At 40.8% G+C, this 13,784-nt stretch overlaps 1 protein-coding gene across 2 annotated transcripts in view; it reads left to right on the plus strand.

The window, feature by feature from the left end:
- Positions 1 to 13,784, plus strand: part of dcc (DCC netrin 1 receptor) — a 346,433-nt gene that overhangs the window by 248,432 nt on the left and 84,217 nt on the right. The window contains exons 17-18 of one of the 2 annotated variants that reach the window (XM_085794193.1): positions 8,219 to 8,457; positions 12,387 to 12,525. In XM_085794193.1, coding sequence (XP_085650319.1) covers positions 8,219 to 8,457; positions 12,387 to 12,525 — 378 coding nt within the window. The remainder of the gene's footprint in view (positions 1 to 8,218; positions 8,458 to 12,386; positions 12,526 to 13,784) is intronic. The other variant, XM_085794194.1, reaches the window with a different exon arrangement.

A 13,784-nucleotide genomic window follows, 5' to 3' on the forward strand; every position in this document is an offset into this window, starting at 1 on the left:
CCATCCATTGCGCGAATGCACTTTTTCAACACCACAGCGCCACGCGTTCATTATTCAGGTGGCGTAGACAGTGGCACAGAGAGGGGGGGAGAAAACACCAGCAATTAGACAAACACATCCACAAAACCTCTGCTAACACAGAAACGCAGCAAGTCAAACTCTGGGGGCCATTAACAACCGATGAACAAGCTACTAATTAGCAAAAGGCCTTCAGTAGTGCAGCTCAAATCAACACTGTTTGCTATCAGTCATCCGCCCACTTGCAGGAGATGATTCTACAACTTGTAATTATATTCAGTGCCAATGCAGGTAGGTGTGAGTCCTCTGTTTAGCTACATTCCCTGACCTTTACCAAATAATAGCTGCCAAGAGCAGAGTGTTTAAAAAGTTTCACCACTGGATGGAAAAAAAAGTATCTATGTCTCTGTCTACATTCCACAAAAAAGTTTGGAAATGTTTTTTTCAATTAATAATTTCTCCCCTTCAATAATACCAATCGGTGTTGTATTTTATATCATTGGAAAGCCTGTTTAGTCACCTTTACAACAAGGTAAGGATCATCCATCCGTGGAATGCGCAACTGAGCTAAACATGTGGGTAGCACCCCCTCCAAAAAAGTGCCACAATCCCTTGCATTATTCTCCTGTTGGTGTTCACTCTTGTTTTGCATTGATTGGTGGATGGGATGATTGAACTCTCCCACAGTTATAAGGAAAAACAACAACACGATATATCACACTATTCATTCTACACTATCAGGGATCTCAGAAGATCCATACGCAGCCACAACAGCTTGGCACCTGGTCGCATTCTGCTGTGGGATGGCTTCCCGTTCCTCAACCAGGAGTTATAGAAGACCAACAAGTGTGGTTGTGTTGGTCACTCTAGCAGGTACAGCAATGCCCAAGCTGACCCTACAAGTGTTCAGTTGGGTTGAGGTCTGGACTCACAGTAGACCATTACATTGTCTCCACCCCCAAAATGTGGATGTTCTCTGTGATGATCCTGGCTCTGCAGGTCCCAGATCCTGGAGATGTGGGACCACCACTGGCTCCAGAATCTCATTCCCCTACCTCACTGCATTGAGATTGCTTTCAATGATGACAAGTTCTGTTTTGGGGATTTTGGTACATCTTTTTTGGGCACTACCCACACGTGTAGCTATGTTACTCAAAATACTAAAGTACAGCACCAATTGGAATTATTAAAGGGGAGAAATCCGGAGGACAATCCTGTAAAAACACTGTCCAATCATTTTGAATGCAGCAAACAAATTCATAGCATTGTAATGTGTCTATCAAACTGGCATCTGCCCCTCACGCCCTTCAATGATTTACAATGCGGAAAGGCGACACCAAAGCCAGAGCTTATTGTGGCAAGGTGAAGAGGACCCGGGTGGACATCCCCTTGGCCAAGTAGCCAGGGCACATCATCAATTGGAGGCATAATGACAGGACCGTCAACTGTCACATCATGTTAGCTTGCTAAATTCAACGAGACAGTTGCAGCAACATTATGGCAGAAAAGAACAAGCGTTGCACGTTCCTGTGCTCTGGAGGCGTGGCTTCAGAGAGAGGTCTGAAGAAAGTGGCTTGGACTTTTAAATGGTATTTTCAAAATGTGGTCTGCTAGAACCGTTTTTCCAGGATCTCCTGCTCTACCTTTAAAGTGACTACTGGGACTTTCGGAAAACATTTTCATTAATCAAAAACGAAAGTCGGAGGTTAGAAGACGATCAGATACTGTCGTAGTTCCAACCATAAACGATGCCAACTAGCGATTTGGCGGCATTATTCCCATGCCCCACCCAGCAGCATCTTGGAAACCAGGAAATGCTGGGCGAGTCTACCACTAAATAATAATATCAAAATAACTATAAAGACAAAACGATATATTTATCGAAAATGGACCCATTAACAAGTGTGGGTAACGTAGATTCATCCAGATTAATATGAGACTCTTTTACAACCAAAAGCAAACTCCTCAGGGTGTCTTTAAAGGAAAGCTGGAGTTTTTAGAAGCTTTTTTTATTTCGGTAGTCGTGTCCATCAATTGGACACAAGTAACATTGGACTAAATTTATAACTGTAATCTGGGAGCATGCAGGTCAAGAAACAGGAGCAGTCAGCACATCTAATGGAGAAATAAAGCATAGTTTAGTTTCTATTCATGTCTGTGTTTACTGGAGGGGAGCATCTAAGTGCCCGACTCAGTTTGTGTCTAATTCCTCATCATTGGCCTCAGGTGAGTGTGCAGCGCTGCTGTCATCAGAACCCTTAAGTGTCAAAGAAAAGGCTGCTATTAGAGCTGACACCCAGGTGCTATGCTATTATGTCACCGTGACATTCAACTGATGCAATGGGCTTCTTCCTTATTGTGTCTGTTTAATCATGAAAGAAAAGAAAGAAAACTTGACCTTCTCACTTAACATCCAACAGCTCATGACTCTCCTCCATGCTGAGGGTCACCGATGACCCCACACACATTTAGAGCAGTAGCAGCCCTTGACATCCTGTACTGTAGGAGGTGACATAGGTCAATAGGACACAAAATGTCAAGGGCGGGTCGCAAGAGAGGTTTGAAAATAGAATAGTGCTGCTTATTTTTTCTGGTGTAGTGGAACAAGAACTGTTCGTATGCTGCTTGTCCCACACAACAATTTTTGAGGGTAAAAGTATTTAAAAATGATACAATGTTCCGATTTCAATGTATATCAAGTATTTGAAGTATATTCAAGGATCAGCTATTTGTTTTTTGTTTGTTTGTTTTTTTATTTAAAAATTGGATTGTCATATTTATCGATTGTCTGAATTTCTTATTGCTGACATTGGCGCCAAAAAGTCTATATCAGTCGGGCCTTAGTTAGTTCATGTACTCAAAGATTGAATTAGCAAAACACTTAACAACTACAGCAGCTGAATGCAAATGACTCATCACTCCACTATAGAATTAATGAATTACAATAATAAAACATCTACAGTGGCCATTATGCTGCATGATGACCTTCACTTTTCATACTTAAAAAATCCATTCATTAACTAAAGAGATGCTTTCAACTCAAGACATCCATTAAATAACATAATTGGACTTTTTATTTATAGAAGTGAAAAAAGAAAAAGAAAAGAAAACTTCTTCCACCATTGTTCATCTGCAAAGTTGAGGGAAGCTCAGTCAGACTGAGATCAGCTGACTGACTCTGGCCAATAGAGGAGATCCCACCCAACAGCTCTCTGGCTGTGTGTTCAGGGTGGTTGTCCTGCTGAATGATGAAATGCCATTCACTGGGTTTTGTTGCATTTGTCTGACTCTGAGCATAGAATGACCCCGTATACCTCTGAATCCGTCCCACTGCTTCCATCTGAAGTGAAATCATCAATAAACGCCAGTGTCTCGGTTCCATTGGCAGCCATACTGTACATGTCCAGGCCATAACACAACCTGTTTGACAGATGAGCTGGTGCCTTTTGGGTAATGAGCTGTTCCTTCTTTCTCCACACTTTCCTCCCTCCATCATGTTGACGCAGTTTGTTTTTTGTTGCGTTTATAGAACTTTGTTCCAGAACTCCACCACCACTTATTTGTACGCATTTTTGGTGAGCTGCAGCTGGTTCTTTCTGTTTTTGAGTTTTGTCAGGTTTCTGCTTTCTTGTCTGGCTGTGCCATCATAAAAAGCTTTTTTATCCACCATTCAAATGATCCTTTGGTTACTATACTCAGTCCAATTTACCAATTTTTGCAAATTATCCTGTTTGTTAGGATTGTAGCCAACAAAGTCCAACTTGTGATTTTAGCAAAGCATCTCTCAGTCCATTATCTGTCCTGTGTTAACAGTCTGGTAGTGAAACAAAACTCACAGACAAAATGTTCAGTTACTTTTGAATGGTTATTAGAGGCACAGCATGTGTCTGTAAATAAAGATGGACGTCGCCTCTGTGACATCATCCATCAGTTTCTAAAAGCGACTGATTCAATAACTGATTTCAGGCCACTGAGGATTTAGTTAAGGCAGCGGATTTTTAGTGTTTCAGCAATGTAGAAAAGTTTTGACTATAATGGCAGAGGACTGTGGAATATTAACTCAAATGTGTATAACCATCTGATACAGCTGTCGGACCAGGGAACAGAGAGCGTCATCAGAAGACTGTGATGGTGCAGGTGGAATAAGGAAGAGCATAGAAGGTGATTGGACTGAGAGCATAGAACATAGGTGATGAGACTCGACTAGACAATTTAAGGTCCATGTGTTACATTTAGGCAAGGGCAGGTTACCAGTTAAAGGTAAACCACGGTATGAAAAAGTCACAGTTTCACAACCACTAAAATTTTCCGTCATACTGTTCCTGTGGTTTGAGCTGTTGTTTTAGGTCACAAACCCCTCAGGTCGTGTACAGCTGCAGTGTAGAGTATCATGATGATGATGTATGATGGCTGAAGGAGATGAAGACGAAGACGGCTCGTTGCAGGTTTAGGCCTTGTCCACATCAAGCTTTCCCCAAAACCATATTTTTCTTGTTAGATTTGAAAGAGTTTTCCCGTTTCCAAAAGATACCCATTTCATGGATTTATTGATTTTATTTTGAAGTATTTAATTATTTATTTTAATGTGATACACATTTACTAATGCTCCAATCTATTCTATATTCTATATGTTATATTGTATATTCTATCATACCATCAGAATCTCATACCGGCCAACGCCAAGTTACATTAAAACAATACTATGTTATCACCTAAGACACTGTGAGCTGTGTTTCGGTCTAAAAATGCATTAAGACTCAATAGCACATTGTCACAATAATCCATTCTCACTGTTAACACTGAGATAATGTCTCATATCTGTAATAATTAAAGGTTGAATATGTAGAATATTTATTAAAAGCTATATTTTTTCAAAAATAATACATCCATGGGGCCTTTAGAGGGGTACAGAATGAAAGTATTGCTTTTCCATAAAAAAAATTTTTTTAGTCTGAATTATTATTTTTAATATTTTTGACGGGCTCGACAATGACTTTCTGTCAACGTTCTGTTTACATTCGTACCTGCCTGTAGCCGACACGTGGCTCAGTTCTCCGCTGTTTTCCTGCCTCCTCCCGGTCATATGTGTCTGTTTTCAACCAAGCCTTTTTAATAATCAATCTGTGGATCAATGGATTATCATATACATGTTAGGATGGGTGTATTTGTGTAGTCTTATCTGTCATAAACACGTTTATCTCCGCGGACTTTCGGTGCCACGGAGCTCCTTTTTTTTTTTTTTTTCCAACTTGACGAGAGCAGTGACAGCGGAGGCTCTGAGCAGCAGCGGTGTGGAAGGCAGAGAGCCTCCACTCTCCCTGTAACAAGCTACAAGTCATTTATTATGCTGTTAATGACGGTAAAATGAAACACAAGGTAAATATCCTGCTTAGCTCTCCTCCTCTGCTGTCCTCTGATCAGAGTGGAGTCCCTAGCAACGGCCCGTTTTACCTAGCAACGGTCTGGCAATCGACTGCTGGAATTCTTTTTCTGTTGTTTTTCTTGTAATTCTACATAGTCAACCTTTAAAACAGGTTATGAAGTGTTTTACCCATAGGCGCATTTTATCACAGGTTTTACATTACAAGGTTTCTCCTCATATGTGTGATATTTACCAAATTTGAACATTTAAGTATTTAGCTACACTTTGGCTTACACTATAAAACCAAATATGGCTTCTTTCAACAAAAAACAAAACAAAAACAAGATGGCGATGGGAGAAATATAAACTCTTGGCTTCAAAACGACACCTCACACATGTCTGGAGGCAAATCTCCAGAATCTTGGAGAACTGGTCTCGGTTCCTCTGTGGATTCAGTGTCAGTGTCTCCGTCTCTTGATGTGAGCCCGGCCTGGTTCCACGATGCAGAGATGTGAGTCGTTCTCTGTGTGTTTGTTTGGGATCCTGCAATCAGGCTGAGCAGTTACAAGTTTGTCGGTTCACACATTTCTAAAATCTGTGTGTGTGTGTGTGTGTGTGCGTGTTGTGTTTAAAGGCACTGAGATAAAAATAGATGTTAAAAGCCTCATTTAGAGCAGCAGAGAGACAGACAGAGATCAGCTCCCTCTGCTCTGTTTTCTAGGAACAAATGAGAACAGAACCAGAATAAGTAAAACACCCTGAACTGAAATATCAAGCGCTGTCATCTCTTGGTTCTCCTCCTTCCCAGATGTATTCTTATCTTAAATGTTGATACATTTTTCTTCTGTGTTATTGCATTATCTATTGTTCCTATTCTACTGAGAATATTTAACTTGTTTATTTGTAGCATATTTTCTTGTTTCATTCTTTTTCTTCTGCTTCTTCTCTTCATGTAATCTTGGTCAGAAACATCTAAACAAACAGTAACAAGCCTCGCTGAGACTTCCTGTATCTCCAGGCTGTTTCATGCATAAAGACCAGCTCATGTCAGTGACAGTGAACCAGATTACACTGCTGTTATCTTTCTACTTTGTATGAAACTATCTGTGTCACTAACCGTGTTTCAGTTTCCAGTAGGTTTTCCTGTCAATAGAGGACACAGAGCTGGAATCAGCACAGTGGCGTTTACATGTTGTTGTTCAGGTCACTGCTCATTCCAGCCCTCTGTTAGCATCTGCTAGCATCTGTTAGCATCTGATAGCAGTTTTCTTGTCCTGCTGCCTTAAGGTTCATTTACTTTCATACACAATGGAGCAGTTTCCACATTAAAGGGATAGTTCTACATTTTGGCAAATTGGCCCATTGCCATCATCCCTATAGTCATATCAGTAGGTTTGTTATCTTTATTTGTCGGCGCAAGCTATTTTTAGAATGGCGGAGCAGAGCTACTCTACGGAGGCCAATGGGATTTCTTGGTTTCCCTCATCAAACTCACCAAATACACAATCCAACAACTCCAAAACTCTCTCCAAAAGCTCTGGTGGACAAGTTGTGACCTGCACATTCACCACGCTATGAGATAATAACAGAACGTTACCAGACAGAGTTGTTTTTGAGGCAAATACAGAGACTGCTTGATGAAAAACTGTCCCTGAAGGCAACACGCATCAGCTGTTTTGCATGAATTTACCTCGAAAACAACTCTGTCTCGTAACGTTCCGTTATTATCTCATAGCGTGGTGAATGTGCAGGTCACAACTTGTCCACCAGAGCATTTTGGAGTTGTTGGATTGTGTATTTGATGAGTTTGATGAGGGAAACCAAGAAATCCCATGAGCCTCCGTAGCGTAGCTCTGAGCAGCTCGCGGCTCTGCTCCACCGTTCTAAAAATAGCTTGCACCGACAAATAAAGTTAACGAACCTACTGCTATGACTATAGCGATTATGGCAATGGGCCAATTTGCCAAAATGTTGAACTATCCCTTTAACGACATTATATACATTTTGACTTACAAATTCACAAATATTAAAAAGGAAGTGACGGTGAAAACAATCTTAATCTGAAATATGAGTTCAGTTTGCGAAAACATGCTCAAATGTGTCTCTGAAAGCACCTGAAGGCAGCATCTCTTATTGTCTGGAGCCACAGATCCACACTGATGGGTTTCCCATGAGCTCATTCAGGCCAGTCTAATCCGACCTCTAACTGTTTCTTAACTACGGGTCACAGATGACCAGTGAGGTCCTTGTGTCTGGCAGGATAATCCCCAGAATACAAACCACTGTCCTCTGTGTTGACATGATGTGAGATGATCACAGAAAAAATAAATCCTGAGGTAAATGACATAATATAATAATAAAAAGAGATGGAATTGGATTTTCTATTGGAGCACAGAAGAAGAAGCTGTTCCTGCTTTTAAGAAAAAAAAAAATCAATCTCAGTTGTTGACATGTTGAGACAGTGAGCTGTTGGGTTCCCACTGGTTGCACTCTGCTGTGTTTTGTCCTTTGAGAGCCAGTGCTCGCTGGACCTATGGCTCCACTTCCTGTTCACTGTGACATTTTTGTCTCTTGCTGTCTTCTTACACTTTGTCCTTCTCTCTCCTCTTTTCTCTCGTTTTTCACTTCCTTCCATCCACTCTCTTGTACTCCCCTCCTACTGCATGCCATTCCATGTTGTCTTTTACATATGCATGCTCAAACCGACATTGATCTGTATCTCTGCTTGTGTCATACCTCCCTATATAAACCATAATAATCACGCATTCATTAAATTATATGATTTCATTAACCAATCCCAAAAAAACCCTGGTTACCGTTAACCCCTCCCTCCCCAAGACCCCATAGACCCATCTGACGATGACGTCTTCCACCTCTTTGATAAATACCCCACTCCCATCCCAGACACCAGCACTCCCATGATCCCCCCAGTGGGGGTCCAGGCTGTAGCTCTGTCCTCGGACTCGGTCCGAGTCTCCTGGGCCGACAACTCCATGACCAAGAACCAGAAGGCGTCCGAGGTCCGGTACTACTCCGTCAAGTGGAAGACCAGCTACTCCACCAGCGGGAAGTACAAGGTAAACACAGACAACCAATCTGAGGCGTTGACGTGTTTGTGTGTTCGTCGTTTCTTCAGAGTTTGTGTCATTGTCTTTGACTGACAGGTTGACAGGACTCGAATCATGAATTGTTTAACCTTAGACATTGAATGACAATTTTGAAGACTTAATTTTACGTCTTCAAAATTAACTTGAAGACTTAATTTTTTGACAAATTCAAAGTCCAGACATTATATTACATTATATATAATTGTAAAATGAATTTTTATCTAATGTTGTTCTTTTTCTATCAAAATGATCTTTCCTTGTGGCCAAAAATTTTATGAGTAACTGAAAAAAATAAGTATCAATCTGAGTGAAACTAACTTCTGAATGATAAAATTAACTGATCAAATAGTTGGAGAAGAAAGTGAGCAGAGAATGGAAGGAGGCCAGAGGAATCACAGAAGCTCTTATCACAGATCATGAGCAAAGTTTCCCAAAGTTTACAGCATTGATTCAGTGATGCTCCCAGGAAGGCAGTGGTTGCCTAGCAGCGAGGGTCAGAAAGTTGAGCTTCTCGGCTGACCCAAGTGTCCCAGTCTGCAGCCTGAAGAACAGGGAGTGGTTTTGGATTTGGATTTCATTGTCTCATTTTTAATTATGTACAGCAGTGAAATGCAACTCACACATTATTGCAGGAGCATCAAAATGCATCAGGAACATCTCCTGGATGACTTGTTTTAATTTTCCACAGCCCTGTGTGTTTATGATGAACATCAGCTGATGTGAATCATGCCTCACTAAAAAAAAGATCTGAAGATCTCAAGAGTTTAGATGTTGAGTCCATGTTCAGATAATCTGTCTATAATGGAAATGATTCAGTTCTGTGGCTGCTCTCCTACAACACAGAAAAAGGTTCATAGAAATCTCTAGAGCTGCTCAAACTCTGTTCAACACAAATCATCATGCATGGTTGTAGGGAGCGTAGTGTACAGTTCTCTCTCAGGTGTTGCTTGCTTGCAATCATTTTGCCTCAGCAGAGAGAAGAAAATGTTATTTTTAGTGTTAACTTTTATTTTCTCGGTGTCTGTGAATTTACAGACTGCAAAGTAAATTCTTATGCTCCAAATGAGCAAAGTATAGAATTAAAGGGTTGATCTATGACAGTACTTCCAAAATACTATCAAAGCAACACTTAGTCAAGTACAAAATATGAAAAGGAACGTCAGCTCAGGCCCAGAGTTCAACTGGGTCAACCTGAACACTGTCTGTGTGAGTAGTTCCAAGAGAATCTTGAAGAACAACAAGCAAAAACAGATACAGTAAACCAAAGAAGTAAAAGGAAGTGAGACCTTGTATTATATTTCATATCTAGATTGTAACTGTCATTAAGTGAATATTAACGTGTTTATATCTGAGGTGGGAGACTAAGTGACATGGGAATCCTGATTCTGAGATTAATTTAATTAGGTTTTATGTTCAGAGACCATGAAAAGATCTCCCACTTCAGTTAATCACTACGGTCAACCAACACTGACTCTTTACATAAATTGCATGTAATATGTATAATGTGTGCATATGTAATAATCTGCCATGGCATGAAGCATATTGTTTGAACAATAATGTCAGGGCAGGACTTCAAGGAGTTATTCAGAACCAATTAACTGTCAGGATGATTTTCAATCTAATAGAATTATTGCAATAATGCAATTGAATTTAAAGTTAAATAAATGTGATATTGATATGTGGAAATAATAACTGCAGTGAAGATTACAAGGATTACAGAATCAAGATGTATTTGAATACGCAACAGATCAGAAAAAAAGCAATGTACAATAGTCAGATAGAAACATTCAGGGCAGATTAACATTAATTTAACAGCATAGAAACTAAATGAGCATAGTTAAACAACATCAAACTGACAGAGATGTGCTGGAAGAGTGTCATACAAGTTCATAACTTTATAACACAGTTGAGTCAGTTGAGTAATATTAACTAGATTACTGAATAGTTGGACAGATAATCCATGTTCATTAAGCATTATGTAAAGAAACATCTGTGTTAGGTCCCTTCAGGAATGGATGTACTACATACACAGACCAGGCCTAACATTCTGCGCTTTCACAGACCAGCTATGGATACAAACTTTCCGGCTGACCCAGGATGAGAGCGTCAAAATGTTTTAGCGAATATGAGAGGTTTTTCAAAATGTCGGCCAGTTTTTATTGTGATATTTAGGTTATTTCACATTTCTATGATAACGGAAACGCACCTACTGATACAGGTAGGGAAAGAAGGCTGCATGGCCCGTGTGCTTCATCCAACAGACCAGCTACTGTTGCTCAGACTGCTGAACAAGTTCATGCTGCTTCTGATAGAAAGTTGTCAGAACACACAGTGCAGCAGTTCGTTGTGTGTTTCGCAGCTAAAGAAACCAACACAATGTCAAACAGGTGGCCATGATGTTAAGTCTGATCTGTGTATGTTTGTCTGGCAGGTTTCTTATCTCATCGCCCCCTCAGGATTAACTCTGATGATGTTGTTGTGTGAGATCCACTTCAGTGTGTGGAGTGAAGCATCAGTCTCTGCTCCTCTGTGCTGTTTCATTAGAAGAGCTCGGGAGGCCATTAGTCAGACAGAGCCTGTTCAAAGCCGCTGTTACCCCTGAGTGGGAGGAGTCCTCACCGCGGCGACAGCGGAGTTTGTCTGAAATGAAATGCTGAAGTTTTTTAGCTCCATGTTTATTACATCCCCAAGTTTCTCCTCATTACATCTGGACGAGACATGTTACCACAGCAACTCCAGCACCTGCAGCTGTTTGATTATCAGCTGAGGGGGATTTAATGTCACACCTGCTCCCATTTATGATTTATCGCCCCTATTTTAATAAAGGAGGCACAGACACTGTAATAAATAAACATGGAAGATTATTAAAAGGATAGTCCCATTGCCATAATCCCTATAGTCATAGCAGTAGGTTCGTTAGCTTAAATTGATGGCGCAAGCTATTTTTAGAATGGTGGAGCAGAGCCGTGAGCTGCTCAGAGCTACGCTACGGAGGCTAATGGGATTTCTTGGTTTCCCTCATCAAACTCATCAAATACACAATCCAACAACTCCAAAACGCTCTGGTGGACAAGTTGTGACCTGCACATTCACCACGCTATGAGATAATAACAGAACGTTACGAAACAGAGTTGTTTTCAAGGTGTTTGATGAGGGAAACCAAGAGATCCCATTAGCCTCCGTAGCGTAGCTCTGAGCAGCTCACGGCTCTGCTCCGCCGTTCTAAAAACAGCGTGCACTGATAATTAAAGGTAATGAACCTACTCCTAAAACTATAGGGATTATGGCAATGGGCCAATTTGCCAAAATGTTGAACTATCCCTTTAAGTTTGACAAAGCAGAGTCACAGCGATCAGAACACAACGCACTGGAGCTCAATGTGTCTTTCACAAGCTTTCACTGATCAAGAAATATCTTTATAAATGTCTTCAGTTGACAGAATCAGCTGATTGTTTGGACAAATAACATAGCAAGACGAAAATTGGAATGATTTTGATTTTTGTCAAAACAAGATCAAACCCCGTACTCGTCCTTTCATGTTCTTTTCTTCCAACAAAAGTCAGAAGTTTGAAAAGAAACTTAACCAATAATCTGAAGTCTGCCTCAAAAAGACTGGAAATAGGAAATCTATACAAGGGCAGACAGCAGTCTCACCTTAGTAAAGCACAGATGAGGGAGATCTTTTCTCTCCAGCAGAATACATTTTCTTGGTGGCACAAGGACAGAGTCAAACCAGCTGTCTCTATACCACAGAAGAATGTATGTGCATATACTCACACTATATAGATGTATAAAGTCCAAGTAACTTGAATAGGAAGCTCCTCTGTGTGTGTTTCAGTCTTACTTTATTCTAGTGATGCTTAAATTCTCCTCCTGTGTTGTGTGTGTGTGTGGTCCAGTCTGCAGACACCACGACGCTCAGCCACACAGTCACCGGCCTCAAACCAAACACCATGTATGAGTTTGCTGTCATGGTAACCAAAGGCCGCAAGTCCAGCACGTGGAGTATGACGGCGCACGCCACAACATACGAAGCAGGTACGTCTCTCTGACACACTCACACTTGTTCTTCTATCCTTGTGAGGACTCACTGGTAGAACACGTTCGCTGGCCTGAACTCTAAAATAGACCTAAAGCTGATCCTGAATCTTAAATCCGTCATCTAAATGAGGGTTGTGTTCAACCCTCCAAAGTTCCCAAATTCCCAAAACCTATATACAGGTGCATCTCATTAAATTAGAATATCAACGAAAAGTCAATTACTTTTCAAAAGGCCAACATTTCCATATTAAAGATACTTTTTTAAATTGGTCTTTTGTAATATTCAATTTCTTTGAGATACTGAATTTAAATGTAAGCCATAATCATTACAATTAAAATACATTATTTAGAAAAAAAAGACACAAAATGTTTCATTCTGTGTGTTCTGTGGAATTACTGACACAACTAAACTTTTCCATGGTTTTCTAATTTATTGAGATGCACCTGTACATCTTTTCATCCATCAACAGTGCTAATGCTTAATTCCTGAGGACAGGTTGGATGGGATGGGTAGCAAATCTGTTTATACTGTAATAGCCATGCTGTACTGTTGGGCTAAGTACTTTGATTTGATTTTAAAAGTCCTACCCAGAGGTGATGGCCTGTATCTCTGTGGTTTACCAATGCTTTTGGATGTTTGTCCTATCGCTGCCTTTTCTGTCCCCTGTGCACGTTTGGGGTCACAAGCAATCACACGTCTCCTTGGAGTATTTTGGTTTGAAAGTTGAGACTGTGCCACCACCCCGCCCCTCCCCCTCACAGCAGGCGGGTCTCTGGTCTCTCAGCTGCAACTCCAGCTGGTGACAGCTCTTGTTCTGCTCCGGTGGAAAATTGGTCCAACTCGCCGAGGCTGCGGAGCAGAACGAGGACCGCTGTCTCCAGCTGTGGTTAGCCGTTAACAGTGGTTAACAGTGGTCTCATTAGCAGAGACTGAACTTGTGAATTTCTATATTCAGATATAACATCCTTTAATGACCCTGCCTGTACATTTCATCTGAGCAGTGGCTCAGATTTTCCACCTCTGCTGCACACATGGGAAGAATTGATTGAGCTTGGTGAATGAGACTGGTAGTTATGGAACCAGTGCTGCACCATTAAGTTCTGGTTAATGCAGGGCTCCAGACTTTTTACTAGGAGCACAGTGGCCCCTAATCTAAAATTTTAGGAGCACAAGCAGAAAATGTAGGGGCGAAAATCGACTTGCACATCAAATATTCACATTTTCTTTTCATTCATGAACCTTGCAGCAACCCAAA

Source organism: Trachurus japonicus, chromosome 12 (genome assembly GCF_045865225.1).
Source record: "Trachurus japonicus isolate A0001 chromosome 12, Traja_1.0".
NCBI lineage: Eukaryota > Metazoa > Chordata > Actinopteri > Carangiformes > Carangidae > Trachurus > Trachurus japonicus.